Source organism: Phascolarctos cinereus, unplaced genomic scaffold (genome assembly GCF_003287225.1).
Source record: "Phascolarctos cinereus isolate Bilbo 61053 unplaced genomic scaffold, phaCin_HiC Scaffold_2;HRSCAF=192, whole genome shotgun sequence".
NCBI lineage: Eukaryota > Metazoa > Chordata > Mammalia > Diprotodontia > Phascolarctidae > Phascolarctos > Phascolarctos cinereus.
Window position 1 is genome coordinate 294052004 of NW_027555625.1, and position 23588 is coordinate 294075591.

The 23588-nt window shown below is 40.7% G+C and overlaps 2 protein-coding genes across 7 annotated transcripts in view; both read left to right on the top strand.

Moving 5' to 3' along the window:
* GPI (glucose-6-phosphate isomerase) overlaps nt 1-5126 on the top strand; it is a 29807-nt gene extending 24681 nt beyond the window's left edge. The window contains exons 11-18 of the mRNA XM_020985013.2: nt 492-535; nt 910-1062; nt 1725-1854; nt 2764-2840; nt 3485-3613; nt 4061-4136; nt 4221-4287; nt 4688-5126. Of these exons, the coding sequence (XP_020840672.1) occupies nt 492-535; nt 910-1062; nt 1725-1854; nt 2764-2840; nt 3485-3613; nt 4061-4136; nt 4221-4287; nt 4688-4811 (800 nt within the window). The 3' untranslated portion in view covers nt 4812-5126. The remainder of the gene's footprint in view (nt 1-491; nt 536-909; nt 1063-1724; nt 1855-2763; nt 2841-3484; nt 3614-4060; nt 4137-4220; nt 4288-4687) is intronic.
* A 1312-nt stretch (nt 5127-6438) lies between these two features.
* PDCD2L (programmed cell death 2 like) lies at nt 6439-19394 on the top strand. Of its 6 annotated transcripts, none has more exons than XM_078150103.1 (7): nt 6440-6810; nt 6955-7121; nt 7342-7411; nt 11771-12171; nt 12870-12980; nt 16383-16531; nt 19213-19394. In XM_078150103.1, exons 1-7 carry the CDS (start codon nt 6697-6699, stop codon nt 19341-19343), a joined length of 1143 nt encoding a protein of 380 aa, XP_078006229.1. In that variant the 5' UTR covers nt 6440-6696; the 3' UTR covers nt 19344-19394. The 6 variants fall into 6 exon arrangements, with proteins under 6 accessions (XP_078006231.1, XP_078006229.1, XP_020840667.1 ...); XM_020985007.2 differs by having other exon boundaries at nt 6445-6810; nt 6950-7113; XM_020985012.2 differs by having other exon boundaries at nt 6723-6810; nt 6955-7113.
* The last annotated feature ends 4194 nt before the right edge of the window (nt 19395-23588 follow it).

Genomic DNA, 23588 nt, shown 5'->3' on the forward strand with positions numbered 1-23588 from the left:
GACTGATTTCTCTTTTTTTTTTCCCCCACATTGTGTGTGAACCTTCCTAACTTTATGGTCAGGAGCTCTAGTTTTCCCTCTGGCTTGTGCTAGACTTTTGAAGGCTGTAGCCCAAGTAATAATATTGCTTGTCTCCCTGTGCATTCCTCATTTAAACTGCATTAAATTAGCCTTTTGCTACAGAGTGTGGCTGGCAAGGGGAGTGATCCCTGGATGGGGGGCAGTAATTCATCAGTGTTACTTGGATATTCCTGGGTTCCTTTTATCCTAAGAATCCAAAAAGGCATCTCCCCCTTTGGTTTAGTCCAGCCCCTTTCATAATGCCAAGAGACCAAATATATCCCCAAGGGTTTGGAATAACTCAGAATCAACTATTTCTCAGAAGCTTTTGGCTTTGATTTCCTGGGAGGGATAAAAACCAGGACCAACCTGTTTCTTGGGAGAGACAAAGAGGCAAGAATCTGCTTACTTAGGAAGTTTTTGTATCTTAGGCTTTGATAACTTTGAACAGCTGTTGTCGGGGGCTCACTGGATGGTAAGTAGCCTGGTAACATTTGCACCATTCCTGCCTTTATCCAAAGTGGGTATTTTATGATGAGTGGGAGAGTTCTAATAGCCTAATGTGGTATATAAAGAGGCCTGTTTATTTCCCTTCAGTAAATGGCCATAGGCTTCTCTTACTAAGGTAACAGGCTTTGTTCCTAAGACTAGCCCTACCAGGCCATGTTTCCCCTTGTATTTGCAGTTAATTGGCTTGTTGACTAAATGGACTGTGAGCTCTGTACTTCATTGTCTTGTCAAAGGAGGGGGAGAAACTAAGTGATGGTGGGGAGATCGTGCTTGTTTTTGGGGGGACAGAATAAGAGACCGTGCTTGTTTTTTTGTCGTCTATCCTACATCTTATTAAAGGACAATCACTTCCTCACCACCCCACTGGAGAAGAATGCCCCTGTGCTGCTTGCCATGCTAGGCATCTGGTACATTAACTGTTTTGGATGTGAGACTCAGGCCCTGCTGCCCTATGACCAATATATGCACCGCTTTGCTGCCTACTTCCAGCAGGTACAGAGATTGATTGCCTTCTGCTTCACAATATCCCTCTCATGAGTTCATGGCTCGTGTCACCTCTCACAGGGGGATGTGGTAAGCCTAGATTAAGGGTAAGGACAGATAGCTTGAGGTTTCTTTCCTACCCAACTTTCTTCTATCCTATCCTTTGGGGACCTTTTGCTATCACCAAAAGGGGAAATTTCTCATCCAGAGATGACCCTCCAGCTGCTGCCTTTTCCTCCTTTCTCCAGGGGCTGCCCTCTCACCCTTTCCACCAGCTGAGCCCTGTGCCTGGTGACAGTGATCTCTAAATTCTGTCAGCTGAAGTGCTGCTATTCAGTTGGGATTTGGATTGGGAAACTGGTTGGCTCAATTTAGCTTCTCCCCAGTGCTGGGAACATAGTTTAAAGCCAGGCCTGTGTTCTTACAGACAGTAGTGGTTCAGGGCATGTGAGTGTGTGTGTGTGTGTGTGTGTGTGCCTATACATACGTGTGTGTGTGTGTGTGTATATATATATATATATATATATATATATATATGCATTTATGAGACTAAAAGGAGAGGTGTTATTTTGGTGTGAGTAATGTGAAGTCTTCAAGACTTTGGCCATACCTTCAATGGGGGCTGAGCATAGGTGGGGAATCAAAGTTTTTTTTCTTATTTTCTGTTATAGGGTGACATGGAGTCTAATGGGAAGTACATCACCAAGTCAGGAGCCCGGGTTGACTACAGTACAGGCCCCATTGTGTGGGGAGAGCCAGGGACCAATGGACAACATGCTTTCTACCAGCTTATTCACCAGGGTATGGGATGTTTGGGGGGCTCTGCTTCAAGACTAAGTGGTTGTAGAACTGAAATTGCAGATGGGCCAGGGCTTGGGGGGAATTCTGCTTATAGGTAGGAAGTTGCAGAGAGGTACACTTAGGCTTGATGTGTGGAGAAACTGTGCAGTAGTGAATTATCCCGAAGAGTCACTTTCCTGCTCAAGCTTTTTCAGTGGCTCCCTTTTGTCTCTAGCAAAAGGTATTTAATCCTCTGGCATTAAAGCCCTTCATACAAACTCTGACTCCAGCCTTACCTTCTAGACTGGTTTGATATTTCTCCTCTTCGCAGAGTCTACATTCTGGTCATTCTTGCCTCCTCCTCGGTTTGTTCCCTATACTTGGCACTCCTTTTCCTGATGGTGCGCCTTTGCATGAGCTTTCTGTTCCTCTGTGCCTGCAGTGTTCTCTCTCTTCACCTTTGCCTCTTGGCATCCTTAGGTCCTTACAAGACTCTGCTCAAGTTCTGCTTCTCCATGAGGCCTTTTCCTGCTCTCCTTCCCTCCCCCCACCCTGAAGTTACTTTGTATTTCGTTTGTCTTTTACCTGTTTGTGTACTTGTACTTGTTTTCTCCCTCTGGGGTAATAGTAACATAAGATTCTGGAGGCTAGAGATTGCCCAGCATCCAGCATACTGTCAACGCTTTATAAATGCTTGCTGAATTGGATTGAAAGTTGAAAGGGTTAGGGGATGTACTGGGCTCCCTCCCTCCCGAGCTCTTCAAGCAGAGCTGCGATAACCACTTGGCAGGAGTCAGGTGGAGGATGATGTTGTTGAGATCCTTTGAGATCTGGGGTTCTCGGCTGTTCTTGTTCTGTTTTGAAGGAAGGCAGTGTTGCTCCTTTGGGGTGGAGTGTGGGGAATGAACCACCCCCATCCTTTCTCTCTAGGCACCCGGATGATTCCTTGTGACTTTCTCATCCCCGTGCAGACACAGAATCCAATCCGGAACGGTCTTCATCACAAGGTATAGTGCACAAAAGCAAACCCACACCCAGTGGAGCTCAGTAGGCCTAAATTGGGTTTGGGAAATGGAAAGAAATCTGGTTCTTTCAATTTTACCTGTAGAATTTGGCATCAAATTAAACTCCTTAAGGGAAGGGGTTGTTTCATTTTCATCCTCATGTTTTATCTCCCTGGTACCTAACACGGTGCTCTCCATATAGTAAGTGCTTAATAAAAAGTTTGTTCAAATGAATGTGGCCCAGCTACTCCAAACTCCACTCTCCTTTGTTCTTTGGGAATCAACTTGCCAGTAGCAAATATAGAAACCTCTACCTATATACTTAAATTTAGTTGTTTTTTTTTTCTGTTGTTTTTTTGGCTAGGCAGTGGGGTTAAGTGACTTGCCCAGGGTCCCACAGCTAGTAAGTGTCAAGTGTCTGAGGCCAAATTTGAACTCGGGTCCTCCTGACTCCAGGGCCAGTGCTCTAGCCACTGCACCATCTAGCTGCCCCTGCCTATATACTTAAAAACTAAAAACCTTTGGAAACTCTTACTTCCCTCCTAGTAACACTTCTACCACTGTGAGTCTCTCCTGTTCCAGTATGTACATTTCCTGTTCCTTTGGGGAGGAAGTTGCAATGTGAGTTCCATTGCTCCTTCCCCTAGATTCTACTAGCCAACTTCCTAGCTCAGACTGAGGCCCTGATGAAAGGGAAGACAGCAGAGGAGGCACGCAAGGAACTGGAGGCTGCGGGCAAGAGTGGTGATGCCCTGAAGAAGCTGCTGCCTCATAAGGTTTGGGGGTGAGGGGCTGGTAGGGTGGGCTTTGGAAATGAGACCAGTCTGGGTTATATCAGGGCTAACATTGCAGTCTGCACCCCTGACTGAGACCTCTTCCCTTAAGTTGGAAGGCTCTGTTCTCTTCTCACCATCAATGTAGCCTCCATGATCAGTGTCTGGGACCCCAGCTGACTAATTCTTGCCCAAACAGGCTGTGGCTCAGCACTGCTTTTTTTGTGGTAGCTGCAGGTCTGCCCTTTTGTTTTGTTACTCAGAGATTCATAGGCAGCGAGGCGGGTTAAGCTAGTGATGCTGCTCTTATGGCTTTGGGTTACCATGAGCATCTCTGGGTTGGAGCCAGGATCAGAATCTGAGCGTCAGACCATGTGGTTTTTTTACTTTGTTCTTTTCCTTGGGAATGTTTCAGAATTCGTCAGTGTTGTGTTTGTTTTTCCTCTAAAGGTTTTTGAGGGAAATCGTCCTACTAATTCCATCGTCTTCACAAAGCTCACTCCTTTCATTCTTGGAGCCTTGATTGGTGAGGAAAGGCAAGAGGGACATGTGACCTTGGGCTGGGTGGGACTGGCACATCATCTAACTGTCTTCCTTGCTCTCTCCACAGCCATGTATGAGCACAAGATATTTGTTCAGGGTGTCGTCTGGGATGTCAACAGTTATGATCAGTGGGGGTGAGTGTCTCTGTCTGGGTGGTTTCTGGCCTGCAAAGTGATAGGATATGTGTCCGGGGGCCCATGACACTATTTATTAGTTTTATTTACTGGGGAGTCATTCCCAGTACCTGCTGGGTAGTCATTTTTTTGTCACCATATCATTTTGAGAAATTCTTTTATGTCTTCCAATCTAGCCTTTATAGGAAACTTTGTCTCTGGCTGATAGTGGGGTCTAGGAAGGATGTCCAACATCATCCCCTTATACTTAACCTCCTCTCTACCCCAAGTGAGGGGCAAGGCCAGAGATTTCATTGGTTTCAGGGTTTCTGTGATGGGTGGGACTTAGTTACCTCTTTGTCAGTATCGATATTTAAAAAACAAAATTTTTTTCTTCTTGCCCTCAATGTTTGGCCTATAGAGTGGAACTGGGAAAGCAGTTGGCCAAGAAAATTGAGCCTGAGCTGGACTCTGATAAACCTGTGACCTCTCATGATGCCTCCACTAATGGGCTGATCAGCTTTATCAAGCAGCACCGGGCCTAAGTCATGAAGCAGATGCCTGTTCGCCCTGTGACCCAGTCTGTTGTACTGTGATCTCATCTGTGTTGTAGTGACCACTTGGTTTCTTCCTGCCCTGTCACAAAGAGATCCCCTCGTCTTCCCTTAAGGCAGGCTACTTTCTCCTCGTCAGGAAAACAAGTCCCACCGCGTGAGGCCAGTTCAGTGTGGTGTGTTTTTAATTTTTTGGTCCTCGGTGTCACATGCAAACTCACAGCATCCTTCCTTTGCACTGATGTAAGTGTTCAGCCTTTCCACGATTTTCAGAGCCGATCTGAAAAATAAAGATGACTAGCAAGGCGGTGTGGTTGCTTTCTTGCTCTGGTTTGGGAGTGGTGTCAGCACATTCTCCTTGTTCCACAAAGAGATTAACGGCTGGTGCCTGTTGAATCATTTTGCCAAGGCAGAGACAAAGCTATTACTAATTCCTATAGCTCTTATCCTTTCCTTTGTCCCAGTTGTGTTATTTAGTCCAGGGATCATTCTTGGTTCACCTGACCTCTGCCATTGCTTCTGCCTGAGGAAAAGATATTTATATGCATTGTGTTAGCTTCTGTTTCCATTCCTTAAATTCATAAATTATTTGCTACCCTAGGTCCTGGGAGTTCAAAGACAAAAAAAGAAAGCCTCTGCCTTCTAGGACCTTACATTCTTTGGTGGGGATGGGGGTGGGAGGCTGGTACAATCATAGAGATTTATTCAAAGTAATAGTGGGAGGGTGGTGGTGGAAAGGTATAGCTGACAGAATCAGTTGAGACATTTTATAGAAGAGAGTGCTTGAGCTCAGTCTGAATCATTCAACAAACATTTAAGTGCCTACCATATGCTAGTTGTATCATAGGTTCTCTGCCCTTGAGAAACAACATTTCATTCAGAGAGGTACAAGTTGTCTTTTCTAGGCCGTGGGGGAGGGCAGTTGTTGCAAAGGCAGAGGACGGAGGTGACTGGAATGCATACCTGAAAGACCATGCCTAAAAAAAATCAGATTGCAAACGTCTTTAGAAGCCAAACAAGGATTTATGTCTGATCCTAGACAACAGGGAGCCCCTGAAGTTTCTTTGTCAGGGGCATGACTTGGTCAGACTTGTGCAGTAGGAATATTGATTAGGCAGTTATGTAGACTATGGATTGTAAATTGAGGGGCCTGAAAGCTGAGATACTTGCAGCAGTGCTGTGGGGCAGTAATGGGGCATGAGTGGACAGAAGAGGCTGAGAGTGAAATATGACTACAAGGTTGCAAAGGACTGGAAGCTTCGTGATGCTTTTTTTTTTTGGCTAGGCAAGGGGGTTAAGTGACTTGCCCAAGGTCACACAGCTAGTAAGTGTTAAGTGGCTGAGGCCGAATTTGAACCCAGGTCCTCCCGATTCTAGGCCGGTGCTCTATTCACTGCACCACCTAGGTGCCCCTCGTGATGCTTTAAACAGAAAAAGAAGGGTATGGGCAGCCGCTGCTGAGGAAAGGGAGAACGGCCCAGGTTTCTTGGAGGGCGCCACTTGGCGCCCGTGTCAGGAAGTGCAGTAACCTCGGCATGAGAGCATCCGGTCCCTGGAGGAAGGGGCCAGGTGAGTTGAGGCGGCGCCAAGGGCGTGGCACTAGGGTTCCCGGGATAACAGAGGGTTTTGGCCGGGCTAAGTCTATGATCCCCTTCCATCTCCTGGAAGTTCTGATTGCGGGGGGCGGGGGAGAGGAAGAAGGCAGGGAACCGTGGTGATGACGTATCCAGCTCCTGGAGCCTCGGTGTCGCCGTCAGGCTGGGTTACAGGTCATGCGGGCTTTTTCTCCCATTCACTCTTCGGGATTGGCCGAGACCCGGAAAAGTTTGTCCCTTGCCGGAATCGGTAGTTGACGCGTGCGCATAGAGCTCTCGGCATGGCGGCGGCTGCCACCACGGTGCTGCTGGGTCTTCGAGACGCCGAGATGAGGGGCAATTTTGAGGACTTCCAGGACGGAGCTTGGGCCATCAATAAAATGGGCGGCGTCCCGGTGAGATGGGGTCAGGGTTGCTGAGGTTAGAGCTAGACTAGGGCCTGCGGGGATGCGGGATCGGGTCCGGACCGTGGGCGGTGAGCGCTGCCCACCCAGAACGTAGCATAACCGCGGGGCCGCGGCCTCTCTTCCCCAGGATAGCCTGCCCACAGTCCCCGCCCCCCGGCCGGGCTGTGCGCGCTGCGGGGCTGCCATGGCGCACGTCGTCCAAGTCTACTGCCCTCTGGAAGGCTCGCCTTACCACCGTCTGCTGCACGTGTTCGCCTGTGTCCACTCGGATTGCGTGGGCCAGCGGGGCAGGTGCGTGAGTGAGTGTCCATCCAGCCCCTGGCTCTCCCCTCACCACTGCCACCTCCTCCCCCTTTAATTCGTACTTTTCTACCTTTTCATTCTCCTCTACTCCTCCTCCTTCACCCCCCCCACTTCTCTCTCGGAGGTGTCCTCTGCCGCTTGTTTCTCTCCTTGTCTTCGAAGGTATTGACCCGGTAGTCACTTTCCTCTGGGTCTCTCTCTCATGTTTTTCCAAAGCTGGAAGGTGTTTCGCTCCCAGTTTTTGCAGATGCAAGAAGAGTATGCACAGGGTACCGAACTAAAGCGGGTATGTATGTTTTATATCTTTAAACTGCATGCCGAGTCCATTGTTTAAGCTGCATCCTCTAGTTTAGTTCTCCATAGGGTCTTAAGTTTAGCGACTTGTAAGAATTAATTCCTTACTTTTTTTTGTTGTTTAAAGAACAAAATTTGTTTTAAAGAAGTAGGCTTACACCGGATATGCAGTCAGATGACATGGATACTAATTCTGACTGTTAATTTACTACCTGTGTACCTTGATCTCTTTACAAGGTGTACCGTCATTTTCCTCATTTGTAAAATGAGTTTGGACAAGATAATGTGTAAAGTTTCTTCCAGGACTGAACCTAATTCTCCTATTATCTTAAATGCAAAGATGAATCAAAAGTTCAAAAAGTGGTTTAATAATCCAGTTGGTAGTAATAAAGATAAAATAGGTTTTATGAAATACTTTCCTTGGGACAGCTTTGTGATGCAGGTAGTACAAGTATTATTTATTCCCATTTTACAAATGAAACTGAAGCGTAAAGAATGTGATTTAGCCAGGTTCATGTGGCAGGTGTTATATTTAAAACTCAGACTTCTGCCTTTAAGACTAGTTTTCTTTCTTTTATGTTATACTATGTTCAATTTGAACAAGCATTTCACAGAATCACAGAATTTTGAGATTTGGCTGGGACTTCTCAAGCTATATCTAATCCAGACAATACTTTTTTTTTTCAGTCATTTTCAAACAATTAAAAAAAATTTTTTTTGAATGATGAAGTTAACAAGTATTAAAATAAACATTTCCTTACATAAAAAGCAAATATATATGTATATGTATATACACATATACATATACATATATGTATATAAAAAATTGCAAATACCTACTTGCTTATAGCTTGCTTCCTTCCCCCTCCCCCAAGGTAATTGGGATTAAGTGACTTGCCTTGTCATACAGCTAGTAAGTGTAAAGTGTCTGAGGCCAGATTTAAACTCAGGTCTTCCTGACTCCAAGGCTGGAGCTCTATTCACTGTGCCACCTAGCTGCCCCAATGGTTTGCTTTTTACTTCTAAGATGTTACAATTTAACTTTTGGATCTGTTATGATTGCCTATCCCTCTGTTGTTTTTGTCATTTTAAAAAATGCTTCGTGGCCTTCCTTATTTATTGTTGTTTTTGGCATCACAATCTCTAGTCTCTCTCAGGTAACAGGTTTTGTATGGGGAGGTTCAGGTGTTTTGTTGGGAAGTATCTTTTGTGTCCAAACACACAATTTCTGTGAAGAGAGAAACTTCACAGAAAGAAAAGTATGAACAGGATCATTTCACAAAACAAAAATGAAATGCAGATAAGAACCAAGGAGGCTAGATTGGCCAAACAACATGTACATGAGAGTGAGGGAGGTTTGACGAAGACTTGAAATGAAACAGACTTATATTACTACAGGACCTTGCTTGTACTATCAATGGCAGGGGAGGTACCACATTTGAACTCTCAATTCTCTGTATCTGATTCAACATATGAAGAAATAGAAATAAAACCCAGCCTCAGAATACTACGTTGTTTACTGGGACATCACAGAACATTAAAAGATGAGCATACCCACAGAAAACAGAATATACCAAGTGTATAAAGAAGGGATGGTGATGGACAGCCCACACACTCTAGTATCAAGAGATTTAGAGAAAGACCCAAAGCAGACTGGGTGAAATCCCTGTAGCAGCTATTTGTCAGGGCACGGACAACTCACAGAGTATGTTAAGGCATAGATGGATTGTGATGGATTGTGAGTGATTATCAAGTGGAGAGAGTGTCCCTATCAATAAGAAATACAAATAGTGGAGTAAGGAGAGTGCATATTACCCAGATTACAGTGGTTGGATAGTAAGAGCAGTGAGTTAATGCCTACGTATATATCTTAGATGAGCCCTGGATGTTCACAAAGATGACAAAGTTCACAAAAGGTGAAAAGGAGGAAGAAGAGTACAGGGTACAATGTATGTAGAAAACTGGGAAGTACATTAAGTGATCTCAAGATACTCCACCATAAAATGGCCCCTTTTCAACTTCGTTCTCTCTGAAGCTAAATGGCTGTGCATTGTGAATATGCCTGAACTACAAAGGATTCGGATCACAGGTGGCTGAAAAGGTAATGGAGAGAGCCATGGCATGGAGAAGCAGGCTACAGCACAGGACCATCGATGATCTGCCTACAAGAACATTGTTAAGATCTCATTACTTCAATTATTCTGCTTTTTCCTCATTTGTTTTTTACTAGGAGATCTGTTTAAATAGGCTGTCTTTCTATGTGGTAAATGCATGCCAACGTTCAGGGGTGTCATTTTGTCACCGTCTGCTGTGTCTGTGACTCTTAATGATAGACAGCCCGTGATAACAGAAGTCATGGAAAGGGCACACAGGAACTCTCCATTCTAATATTTGCTCTGCCACCAATTGGCTGTAAGAACACTGGGCAAGGCACTTAACCTGTCTTGGATGCATCTTCTCGTCATACCTGACAAGGCTGCTAAGGAGAAAATGAGAGAATGGGAGGGTCTTTGGATTGTGGTTGCTGTCGTCCTCTTTTCTCCACCTGGTTTAGACAGCCCACCAGCTTTTTCCGAAGACGCCTCAGAGGAGAATTGGCTAACTGCTGCTACTTAGGAGAGGCACTAGCGCCTACTAAACTAAACCATACTTGAAAGGAATTCCCACTACTATGTATCTAATACATGGTCTCCAGTCTCTCTTCCTGTGTGTATTGATGTGGCCCATTCTAATCTAATTGTAAACAGATGTAATTATTAGGACACTCCTTACATGCCTAGGTTTGCCTTTTTTTTTTGGTGAGGCAATGGGGGTGAAGTGACTTGCTCATGGTCACATAGCTAGTACCTGTTATATGTCTGGTGCTAGATTTGAACTCAGGTCCTCCTGAATGCAGGGCTGGCGCTCTATTCGCTGTGCCACCTAGCTGCCCCCTCCCCCACCTTTTTAAAACAACTTTAACCCATTGGTTCCCGTTCTTCCATCCAGAACCAAACAATAAATCTAATCCCTTTTCCCTGTGACAACTTTTCAAATAACTAAAGACACTATTGTCTCTCCTGAATTTTCTCTAGTCTACATTCCCAGTTTCCTTCATCTGATCCTTATATGGCATAGACTTTCACCATCTTGCTTGCCTTCCTCTGTACTTTAGTGTATCAGAGTCCTTAAACTGTGGTGCCCAGAACTGAACAGGATTGCATTAGCTTCTTTTGGCTGCTACATGGTGACTGCACAGCCCTCCCTCACATAAATCCAGTTCACTTGCTAGTCAGGGCATCACCTCCCTGAAGTCATGATCCTCTTTGAGGACGAAGGACAAATAGCAGCAGCAGCAGCTCTGCTAGTTCATATGGAGCTGCTAGTCCCCTATAAGGCCTTGATCTTTTTCAGACAAACTACTGTCTAAAACGTGAATCTCTCATCCTGTATTTTTTAAGTTGTTTTGTTGTACTGTAGTGCAAGTATTTCTCTCTATTGCATTTCATCTTAATAAATTCAGTCCACTGCTCTAGCCCAGAGGTATCCAACTGTTGCAGATGAAAATGTAGTTGGGAAGTGTTTAGCAAAATAAAGATGTAGTATGAGAGGATATTAATTTGTGGTTTTTGGAGTCAGTGCGTGACCTACAAAGATCCATTTTTGTTTGGGGTTTAACACCACTATTCTGGTCTGTCAGGATTTTTTTGGGTCCTGTCGCAGAGTTTGTTAGTTGTCCCTCCCAACTTAGTGTCATCGTGATGAGCTGTTGTAGAGAATTTTCAAGCCCACTTGGTAATGAGTACATCTGTATTTGTTTATTTTGCTTTTTGTATTATTTCCTGTTTTTCTCTTTTAGCTTTGATCAGTCTGTTCCTTATAGACCAGCAGTTTTGCCAGATTGCTGTTGGGTCAATGTCTTTTTAAATGTAAACTGTTTAGAATGACAGATGGAAATTGAAGTACTTTTCAGTCCAGTAGTTATATTGTTATAATGTCATCATATTTCTTATAGCTGGTGCCTCACTTAAAATTCCAGCAGCTTTTCATTTCAATTTTAACATTCACTTATTTTTTTCAACAACTCTTTAAATTAGCATCCTTTATGTAAAAATGCATTTGACGATCAATATCTGAAATTCACAGATTCTTTAGACGTCTTAATCATCATAATAAACATTTAGACAATTAGACTTTGTATACATATTTTACCTCTTCCTGGCCAGTATGTACAGTGAAAAATTTCTCTAGTGGTGAAAGATTTTTTTAACATTCTGGAAGAGTAAGGATTTGTAATCTATACTGGCATTGACATTTCAAGATTTGTATAATAACACAAGTAATATTATTGTTATTGGATGTTTTCTTGCAGAAAGAGGAAAATAACTTTGCAGTTAAAGACTGGTGTGAAGGAGCAGAAGACTGGGGAGATGACAGTGAAAGCAATCGTGCACCATGGATTACCAGTGACCTACTTGACTCAGATATAGGAGATAATGTTAATGTAGATGAAGACAGAGAATGTATGTCCCAACTCCAAGAACTCACACTAGATGAAGCTCTAAGTGACTCTCATTCCTTTGGTCATACAATACCAGCTAGAGAAGGACATGTACTGCCCAGCTCATCAGTTCCTGTGTTTCAGCCCTACTATATTAATGTTGTGGATGAGGAAGATTATACTAACTTTGTTGATACAAATCATGCCCAAAAACTTCTGCAGGAGTATAGACAAAGGGAGGGAATTGAATTGGACCTTTTGATAGCTCAAAGGTGAGAATATTTGCAATGGAGAGGAGATTGGGGCAGCAAGCAATCAGTGGCTTAGTAGGCTAAGGGGATAGAATGAGTAAACTGTCCACTTTTAGCATTCTTTCAGGATTTGCCACCTTGTTAGTGACTTTTAAAGCAAAACAAAACCTTCTGACGAGCCATAGAGGAGAGTATTACCTACTACAGGGTATGGAGATGGAGATCTACAAGTTACAGAGATACACTGATGGTGTACTGGCTTAGGAGCCAGGAGAGTGAAGTCTAGTCTTGTTTGTTACCATGTGACCTTGGTCAAGTTGGTCAGTTTTCTTGGGTCTCACCTCATCTGTAAAATGAAAGATTTGGATGAGATGATCTTTGAGTATCCTCAGTAATTCTGTGATTTGAAAATTCCAGAATTAAAGAATTATTTTGAATCTACTCAAGTCATTTAAAAAATGTTAATAAAAGAAATCCCAGAAAATTCCACTAGAAAAATTCCATGTATTAATAGCTTTATGGGCTTCAGTTTGGAGGAAAGTTTAGTAGATTTGCCTTATTTCAGAGTAGTGTGATGCATGGACTTATTTTCAACTTGAAGAATAACACTGCCTGAAATAGAGAAAGAAAATCTATCTCAAATGATGTATTTTTTTCTCTTAAAATAACTTTTCTCCCCTTCAGCTATAAAGAGTAACATGACTCTTTTCTTTTCATAGTTTCATTTTTGACAATGGTGAAAAATATGAGAAGGCTGTTTCTAAAAGTAATGATAAAATATTTTATAAATTTATGAAAAGAATATCTGCCTGTCGTGAACAGATTCTGAGGTAAAGAAGGGGGTGCTTTGGGGCTAACTTGTTTACAGTTAGAAAAAAGGTACAGCATTACTGTTTAGTTATAGTAGTAAAACTTTTGTTGTTTTAATACTGAATATGTAGATTTTTGGTATTAAATCTTTAGATTAATCTGTAGATCTTTGGCATTAAATTAATTTTAATAGAAAAAAACAGGCAGCTTTTATTTCTTCCCCTTTTTTTCTTTCTTTTTTATATAAATTTATTTATTTTTAGTTTTCAACATTCACTTCCACAAGTTTTTGAGTTCCAAATTTTCATCCCATCTCACCCCTCCCCACACCCCAAAATGTATGCATTCTGAATATCCCTTCCCCTAGTCTGTCCTCTCTTCTATCTCTCCCCCCTTCTCTTATCCCCTTCCTCTTCTATTTTCCTGTAGGGCAGGATAGACTTCTATACCCCACTTCCTGTATTTCTTATTTCCCAGTAGCATGTGAAAACATTTTTTTAAACATATGTTTTTAAAACTAGGTTTCAAATTTTCTCACTTCCTCCCTCCCCACCCACCCTCATTGAAAAGGCAAGCAACTCAGTATAGGTTAATACATGTGCAGTTATGCAAAACACTTCCATAGTAGACATGTTGTGAAAAACTAACTCTATTTCCCTTAATCCTATCCTGCCCTCCCATTTATTCTATTCTTTCTTTTCACCCTGTCCTTCCTCAGAAGTATTTGCTTCTGATTACCCCCTTTCCCAATCTGCCCTCCTCTCTATCATCCCCCTGCTCTCTTGTCCCTTTCTCCCCCTATTTTCCTGTAGGGTAAGACAGATTTCCATACCCAATTGAATGTGTATGTTATTCCCTCCTTAAGCCAAATCCTATGAGAATAAGATTCACTCATTCCCTCTCACCTTCCCCTGCTTCCCCTCCACTGTAAGAGACTTTTCTGTTTTTTTTGTGAGATAATTTACCCCATTCTACCTCTCCCTTTCTTCTTCTCTAAGTATCATCCTCTCTCATCCCTTAATTTTATTCTCCAGATATGACCCCTTAATCTTCAACTCACCCTGTGCCCTCTATCTATCTATATATACATACATATAATTTTTTCCTTCAACTACCCTAATACTGACAAAGGTCTCATGAGTTATAAATATCATCTTTCCATGCAGGAATGTAAACAGTTCAATCTTAATAAGTCTCTTATGATTTCTCTTTCCTGTTTACCTCTTCATGTTCCACTTGAGTCCTGTATTTGAAAGTCAATTTTCTATTCAGCTCTGGTCTTTTCATCAGGAATGCTTGAAAGTCCTCTATTTCACTGAATGACCATTTTTCCCCTGAAGGATTATACTCAGTTTTGCTGGGTAGGTGATTCTTGGTTGTAATCCTATCTCCTTTGCCCTCTGGAATATTATATTCCATGCCCTGCGGTCCTTTAATGTAGAAGCTGCTAAATCTTGTGTTATCCTGATTGTGTTTCCACAGTACTTGAATTGTTTCCTTCTGGCAGCTTGTAATATTTTCTCCTTGACCTGGGAACTCTGGAATTTGGCTATAATATTCCTAGGAGTTTTCCTTTGGGGATCTCTTTCAGGAGGAGATCTGTGGATTCTTTCAATTTCTATTTTGCCCTCTGGTTCTACTATATCAGGGCAGTTTTCCTTGATAATTTCTTGAAAGATGATGTCTAGGCTCTTTTTTTGATCATGGCTTTCAGATAGTCCAATAATTTTTAAATTCTCTCTCCTGGATCTATTTTCCAGGTCAGTTGTTTTTCCATGAGATATTTCACATTGTTTTCTAATTTTTCATTCTTTTGGATTTGTTTTACAGTGTCTTGATTTCTCATGAAGTCACTATCTTTCAATTGCTCTATTCTAATTTTTAAGGAAGTATTTTCTTCAGTAAGCTTTTGGACTTCCTTTTCCATTTGGCCAATTTTCTTTTTAGGGCATTCTTCTCCTCATTGGCTTTTTGGACCTCTTTTGCCATTTGGGTTAGGCTATTTTTTAAGGTGTTATTTTCTTCAGTATCTTTTTGGGTCTCCTTTTGACTTGTTTTTCATGATTTTCTTGCATCACTGTCATTTCTCTTCCCAGTTTTGTCCTCTACTTCCCTTACTTGCTTCTCAAAATCCCTTTTGAGCTCTTCCAAGGCCTGGGACTGATTCATATTTTTCTTGGAGGCTTTGGATGTAGGAGCTTTGACTTTGTTGTCTTCTTCTGGTTGTTTATTTTGATCTTCTTTTTCACCAAAGTAAGATTCTATGGTCTGACTGTTTTTGCACTGCTTGCTCATGATCCCGGCCAATTAACTTGAGTTTTAAACTCTTTGTTATGGTAAGAGTCTGCTTCCAATGTGGAGAGTGTACTGTCCCGAGCTTCAGGGGTTTGTATAGCTGTTTTCAGAGATACTTGTAGGGACCTGTAAATTTTCAGTTCTTGCAAGGTGGTATGATAAGGGGCGAGGTGTTTACTCCTTTCCTGGCCTGTGACCACAAGTACTCGTTTCTGTCCTGTAACTGTGAGGAGGGGCTCCTCTTCACAGCTACTACAAGCTCCACCATGCCAGCACCCCTCCTTACCCCAGCACCACCATCCAGAACTGTGACCCAGATCCAAACACGGGCAAAGCAAGAGATTTGAGATCCCTACAATCCCTCTCTGAGCCACTGGATTCCCCCTCAGTCTGTGGGCCGGAAGCTTGGGAAGCAGCTGGCCCCCCCATCTAGGGCCACACTCTTGGGGAATGGAGCTGAAACCCTGCCTTCCTTTCTGAGCACCGCAGAAACAGACTTTTCGCACTGACCTTCTAAGCTGTCTTTGGCATTCGTGGTTTGAGAAGTCTGGAAACCGCCACAGCGGCCTGTAATTCAGTCCTTTGAGGCCTGTTCCAGGTTTGCTGTGGCCCGTGCGCCCACGCTGCGCTCCCTGCCCGACGTGATATGCCTTTCTGATCAATCATCCAGGTTGTCTTGGGCTGGAAATTTGTTTCACTCTGTCTTTTTGTGGGTTCTGCTGCTTCAGAATTTGTTTAGAGCCATTTTTTGTGAGTATTTGGAGAGATTTGGGGGAGAGCTCAAGCAAGTCACTGCTTTCACTCCGCCATGTTGGCTCAGCCCCCTAATTCTTCCCCTTTCTGTGGGGAAGAAGTATAGTATTTTGCAGAAATTCTGAGCCAGCAAGAGTTGGCTTGGGAGGGATATCAGTTCTATAAAGTGAAAACTAGAATGTCTAATTAGCTATATTTACTAGTCAGCTGCTCAAGTCTTTCCTTTGAGAAAGTAGGTGAGTAGCAGTTTGCAAAATGGTCTTAAGTAGTTTTCTAATAAATGTTCATGATATTTTACAACTTGTATAAAAGGAAAGCAGTTGGGTTGTGTTTGTGTGTGCTTCGTGTCTAAGGGCTTCTGTCTTTTTTTCTAGGTACTCTTGGAATGGGCAGCCTCTCTTTATAACCTGTCCTTCATCAGATGCCACTGGGATTCCATCCTGCAGTAACTGTGGGAGCTGCAGAGTATTTGAGTTTCAGCTTATGCCTGCATTGGTCAGCATGCTCAAAAATACTCTGTTAGGTAGTAAACTCTTTATTATTTTAACTGAGCTATTTAGCATTAATTTGACATGGTAACTAAATCTTTCCTATTTTTTTTGCTTTTTTTTTTTTTTTTGGTGAGGCAGTTGGGGTTAAATGACTTCCCCAGGGTCACATAGCTAGTAAGTGTCAAGTATCTGAGGCCAAATTTGAACTCAGGTCCTCCTGACTCCAGGGCCTGTGCTCTATCCACTTAACCTTTCCTTTTAATACTTCTTTTTGGCATGGAGGTGACCGTGGCATCTTGAAGGCCATGCTAGCGGAACATAAGCTCTAGCAGGTATTATCATATTGGAAAAGCTTCAAGTATGGACCTAGCTCATTACTCAATCAGGAAGTATGTATTAAGTGTCTATTGTATAACAGGCACTGTACTAGATGCTGGGGTACAAAGATACAGGTGAATCAGTTCCTGTCTTTGAGAAGCTTACAGTTTAGCTAGATGAAATGTGTGGGTGTGGGTGTGTGTATCTGTGTTGATAGTGATATAGCTATTAATATAGGTATATATTTTATATAAACACATTCAAAACCGATGCTAGATAATTTGGCAACAAAGGCACTACTAGCATGTGGAGAGTCAGGAAAGGCTCTGGGTAGAAGGTGGTATTTAAGTTAAAACTTGAAGGAAGTTAGAGATTTTATGAGGCAGAAATGAGGAGGGAGTGTTTGAGACAGCTATTGCAAAGGTCTAGAGATGAGAGATGGAGCACCGTGGGTGAGAAACAGTTTTTCTCAAAACCAGCCTAGCCAAGATGAGAGACACCAAAATGTTGACTACCAAATGGTTTTTTTTTTGATGCTCCAGCTCAAGAAACCATGTATTTTCAAAGAAGTGTTTCTGCTTTTGTAGAGTGAGCTACCCACTTTGACAAAATCATATCTTTTGAGATGACTTAATTTTTTATAAGTTAGAGTCGGCAGATTTGTCATAAAAAAAAAAGTGTGTGGGGGGGTTCTCAGAGCCTGTTTTTATACCAGTGGTATTTGCATACAATTTGTCCCAGAAGCTCTTTGTTTTTAGAAATAATTTTGTAATCAGTTAAATAACCAGACTTTAATATAAAATGTAATAAAAAAAAACTAGCTTATATGAGGTACTGAATTTTTATTCATTGTGTAGTTAAAAGAAGAAAAAAACCCTTGAATTTTTAGAGTTTTTTTCCTTTGTGAAACTCTTCTTTGGTTTCCATGATATAATATCTTTGTTTGCCTCCACTTCTTAGAATTATTCATCTCTGTTTCCTTTATTGGCTTCCACTAATCTTCAGCTGTGTACATACCCTAAGATGCTGGCCTTTGTTTTCTTCTATTTATGCTTTCTCTGTTGAAGAACTCATCCTTTTGAACTAGACTTATATGCTGATTATTCCAGTGACTCTATCTCCAGCTCATCCCCTTTCTTGAATTCTACTTATGTATCTCCAGGACTTTTTTTTTTGGCTAGGCAGTGGGGTTAAGTGACTTGCCCAGGGTCACACAGCTAGTGAGTGTTTTGTGTCTGAGGCCGGATTCAAACTCAGGTCCTCCTGAGTCCAGGGCCAGTGCTCTACCCACTTCGACACCTAGCTGCCCCCCAGGACATTTTTATTTCACCTTAATCTCAGTACACTTAAAAGTGAACTCATCTCTGCTCTAAACCAGCGTAACATATTCCTGGCTTAATTAACTCTTGTTGGTAATTATCATTCTTCCAGGTATCTTTGACTTCTCCTTTTCTTCACAAACCCAGTAAGTTATTAAATTGGGCCATCTCCAGTCATCTTGATCTCTGTCTTGCCACTGGACCCAGATGGCTCCAGAGGAGAGAGTGAGGCTGGTGACTTTGCACAGCCCTCCCTCACTTAAATCCAGTTCACTTGCAAGTCATGGCATCACCTTCCTGAAGTCATGGTCCTCTTTGAGAATGAAGGACAAACAACAATAAGAAGTTACTAAATGATGTTGACTCTTCCAGTAAATCCAGTAGCCTATTGTAGGCAGAGGGTCTAAAGCAGGGATTTTTAACCTTTTTCTGTTATAGCTTGGCAGTACGATTAAAGCTTCTCAGAATGTCATTAAATGTATAAAATAAAATACATAAGATTACAAAGGAAACCAATTATATTTAAGTAGTTATCAAAATATTTTTTAATAAGTTCATTGACCTCCTGAACTCTATCCATATACCCCAAGTTAAGAACCCCTACCTTAAGGGGAGATGTTATCAGTTAGCCCAGCTTTTTCTTTTTTTCTTTTCTGCTTCCATAAATTTGAATTTGTGAATGTAGTCATATTTTCTGCTTGTATTACATCTTTGGGTAGAGTTCCATATGCTTATGCTTTCAGTTTGTGAAATATTTGTCTTTAGTTTCTTTTCTGATTAATTTGGTAGGAATTCAGGCATTAGAGACAAAAAGGGCTTTTGGAAGCTATGTTTTATCTTTGTACTGCTTTTCTCCTAATTTTAAATTTTGCTCCTAAGTTATGGTCGGAAAGTCTGATCACTCCAGGAATGTATCTAGAAGCTGGAACAACTACATGAGAATAATTTTTAATTATATCCCTCTCAGTCACATTTGCAGGTTCCTTGGCCAGAGCCAAGTTAATAAAATACGGCTTTAAAATGTTAAATGAATTTATTTCAAAGGAATTTCTGTACATTTATATCTTGTCTTACAGATATCTCTGTTGAATTTGGAACAGTTTTAATATATACTTGTCAGAAGAGTTGTTGGCCTGCTAATCATCAAAATCCAGTGGAAGAGTTTTGTGTTATACAAGAAGATCCAGATCAGATGTTATTTAAATAGAATCTTTCCTTTTCCTTGTGTAAATAAAATTTAATTTTTAAACTAGCAAAAGCACTGGTGTTAAAAAGATGAGTTTTTGTGGCAGTGGGTATCTGGGGATCATTAAAAGTATTGTGCAATTTCCCAAATGTAATTCAACCCAATTTTCTCCTATTCATTTATTGCCCTCATAACTAATTTTCTCCTAGGAATGGTAGATTGCTGTGAATCATAGAATACCAGGGTCTCAAAAGAATCAGAACTGTATATGATCGTAAGTGATGAACAAACATACAGTGTGTATATAAGTGAACAGTGGTATAATTACATTGGCATATATTTGAGAAATACCATGAAAAGAAATAATCAAGCATTTGTTTGACTCAGAATGGAACTAGGCTGTTTACAGCTCCAGATTTTAATAGTACCACAGAAAGACCCCCAGCACACTGGGTAGATCCTTTCTGGGGAATTTATAGAAAGACATGGACAAGAACCAGTTGGGAAAGGAGCAATGGGAACTATTTTGTAATTTTCTTTGGTGGGGGTGAGGTAAATTGATCTTTGACATTAAGTAGAAGAAAATTTCTTCCCACCCCTTTAATCCCACAGAGATTATTTTCTCTCTCCATGAAAAACCTAGTTAAAAATGAATTGTAAGAGATGGATTATAGTGTGTGTAACTTTTATAATACATGCTAGTGTATTGATTCATAAAAACATAATGTGATCCATAGTCAAACTGTGTTTCTAGGTTTATCAAGACCTGTCTTTAGGTGTGCAGAGATGGAAGAGTGGTGCTGTTAGGTGCCCTCCCTCTCAAACTACCTTTTATTTTGAATTTACTTTCTATATGCTTAGTTTTTTTTTAAGCATGCTTTTAAAAACTGTATTGTAGTCATCAAAAATTGCATGTGCTTATACAGAATTATTTTGAGTGTACTTATCCCTTCAGAATATGAGCTTTTGAGTAGGAGTGGTTTCACTGGGTACCTGGCATATAGTCAGCACTCAATAAATACAATATTGATTAATATGTTACCCTAAAACCTTTCCTTATAATATTGTGGAAAGAAAACTGGATTTCAGAGTGGACCTGGGTTTAGATGTGGGCTCTGCTGCCTTACCATCTTAGAGGCTTATTGATGTTAAACTGTTGACTTCTGAGCTTTAGTTTCCTCATGAATAAAATAGAAAGGTTGTAATTAATCTCAGATCCATTCTAACTTCAAATTCTGTATCATCTTTCTCATCCATGGACTGACCTAAACCCTTCCTGAATCAGGTTTTGGGGTTAATGAGTTCTGTTAAGTTTATTCCTGCATTGTAAAAGTTTTACTTCTTGGTAGCACATCCCTGTTTATAACTTTAATGACTCGTCCTGGCAGAGGTATGGTAACCCAGGTTCCTGAAATCCATCACACCAAAGCAAAGGAAGAGAAGTACAGAATGACCTGAAAAAGATCTTTAAAATCATCTAGTCCAATAAGAAGGAACAATTAGGATTAATTGAGAAAGCCTTTTAAAGTGATTGATGCAATTTGAGTAAAGTACGACCAGAAGAACGATATATACACACTGCCCAAAAGCATACACTGAACCTGGAAGAGTGCTGATACTTAATCCAGGAAGAGCAAAAAGAGAGAAAACTATATATAGACTAATTTCCCTAATGAATATTGATGCAAAAATTTTAAATAAAATATTAGCAAGGAGATTATAGCAATACATCACAAAAAATATGAACAGGTGGGATTTGTACCTGGAATTCAGAGCTGCTTCAATATTAGGAAAACTATCAGAGTAATTGACCGTATCAATAACAAAACTAACAAATCATATGAGTATCTCAATGGATGCAGAAAAACATTGGATAAAATATAACACTCATTAAAAACACTAGAAAACACAGGAATAAATAGAGCTTTAAATAGTAGGTATTATCTGTAATGGGAATAAGCTAGAAGCCTTCCCAGTACGATCAGGGTGAAGATAATGAGTGCTGCCCTTTATCACCACTATTATTTAATACTGTAATAGAAATGTTAGCTATAGCAATAAGGGAAGAAAAAAACTGAAGGAATTAGAATAGGCAGCAAGAAAACAAAACAATCATCCTTTGCAGATGATATGATGGTATACTTGGAGAATCCTAAAGAATTTACTAAAAAATGTTGATAAATTAACTTTTGCAAAGTTGCAGGATATAAAATAAACCCACAGAAAACATTAGCATTTCTATATATTACCAACAAAGTTCAGCAGCAAAAAATAGATTCTATTTAAAATAACTGTAGACAATAAAAAATACTTGAGAGTCTACCTGCCAAGACAAACACTGGAACTATATGAATACAATTACAAAATACTTTTTAAACAAAGTCAGATCTAAACAATTGGAAAAATATTAATTGCTCATGGGTAGGCTGAGCCAATTTAATAAAAATGACAATTCTATCTACATTAGTTTTTTTTAATTAATTTATTTTTAGTTTTCAATAATCACTTCCATTAAGCTTTTGAGTTTAAAATTTTCTCCCCCTCCCTCCCCAAGACAGTGTGCAATGTGATACAGGTTCTCCATACACATTCCTATTAAACATTTTCACATTAGTCATGTTGTAAAGAATTAGAACCAATAGGAGGAGCCACAAGAAACAAGAAACAAAACAAAACAGAAGGAAAAAAAATCAAACTCTATAGTTCTTTCTCTGGATGTGGATAACATTTTCCATCATGAGACTTTTGGAGATGTCTTAGATCCTTGCATTGCTCAGATAAGCCAAGTCTATCAAAGTTAGTCATCGAACAATGTGGCTGTTACAGTGTACAAGGTTCTCCTGGTTCTGCTCACTTCACTCAGTATCAGTCCATACAAGTCTTTCCAGATTTTTCTGAAGTCTGCTTGCTCACCATCTCTTACACCATAATAGTATTCCATTACATTCATATACCACAGCTTGTTTAGCCATTCCCCAACTGATGGGCATCCCCCTCAATTTTAAATTAGTTTTCTTATTTAGAGCAATACCATTCAAACTACCAAAAATAATTTTATAAAGTTAGAAAAAAATAACAAAATTCATCTGGAAGAACAGACTATCAAGGTAATCAATGAAAAATATGTGAAGGAAGGTGGTCTAGCTGTACTAGATCTCAAACTGTATTATAAAGCAGTTACTAAAACAATGCGGTACTGGCTGAGAAATAGAGTGGTGGATCAGTGGAACAGATTAGGTACACAATAAACAGTAGTATCACAACATGGTAATCTAATGTTTAATAAACCCAAAGATCCAAGCTTTTGGGACAAGAACTCACCACTTGACAAAAACTGTTGGAAAAAATGGAAAGCAGTTTGGCAGAAACTAGGTATAGACCAACATTTCACACTGTATACCAAGATAAGGTCAAAATGGGTACATGATTTACATGAAAAAAGTGATGCCACAAGCAAATTAGGGGAGCATGGAATAGTTTACTTGTCAGATCTATGGATAAGGGAAGCATTTATGACCAAGCAAGAGACAGAGATCGTTAGGAGATGTAAAATGGATAATTTATTTATGCTAAAACTATGTTAATATGTACTTTCTTAAGTGAAATATAAGCTCTTTAGAGGCAGAAACTGTTTTGCTTATGCTTTCATATCTTTAACACCTAATTGGATTCCTTGCACATGTCCCTAGCATTTTCAATATGGCAGGAACGGCTCTTCTGTTTTAAAATATTCAGTGTCTCGCTGGTGTGTGTGTGTAGTCATCTATCCAACTTAGAAATGAAGAAATCCTCATTCTAACATCTAACAAGTGGCTGTCCAGCTTCTGCTAATCCATCACCTCTCCAAATAACAGCTCTGATTCTTAGGAAGTTTTTCCTGACATCAAGCCTAAATTTGCCTCTTTGTAACCTGCACCCTTTGCTCCTGGTTTTGACTTCTGTTGCCAAACAAAATAAATGTAATCCCTCCTCCACAGGACAGCTCTTCAAATATGGAATGCAGCTATCACATTTCTCAGTCTTCTCTCCACTCTAATTTTTATCTTCTGTACTCTAATTTTAGCTTCACTAATTTACTGTGTAGCAAATTCCCTGGAATTTTTGTATTGCATCCCTCACAGCCAGTTTCAGAGCTTTTTTTTTTTTTTTTTCAGAGGGGGAGAGACTTGGACTTCACCAGTGTAAAGCTCGGGTACCTTCTCCACCAAGGCAGACTGATAGTCTTTTAAGAGTTGGTGTAGATCACAATATTTGGACAATTAATGA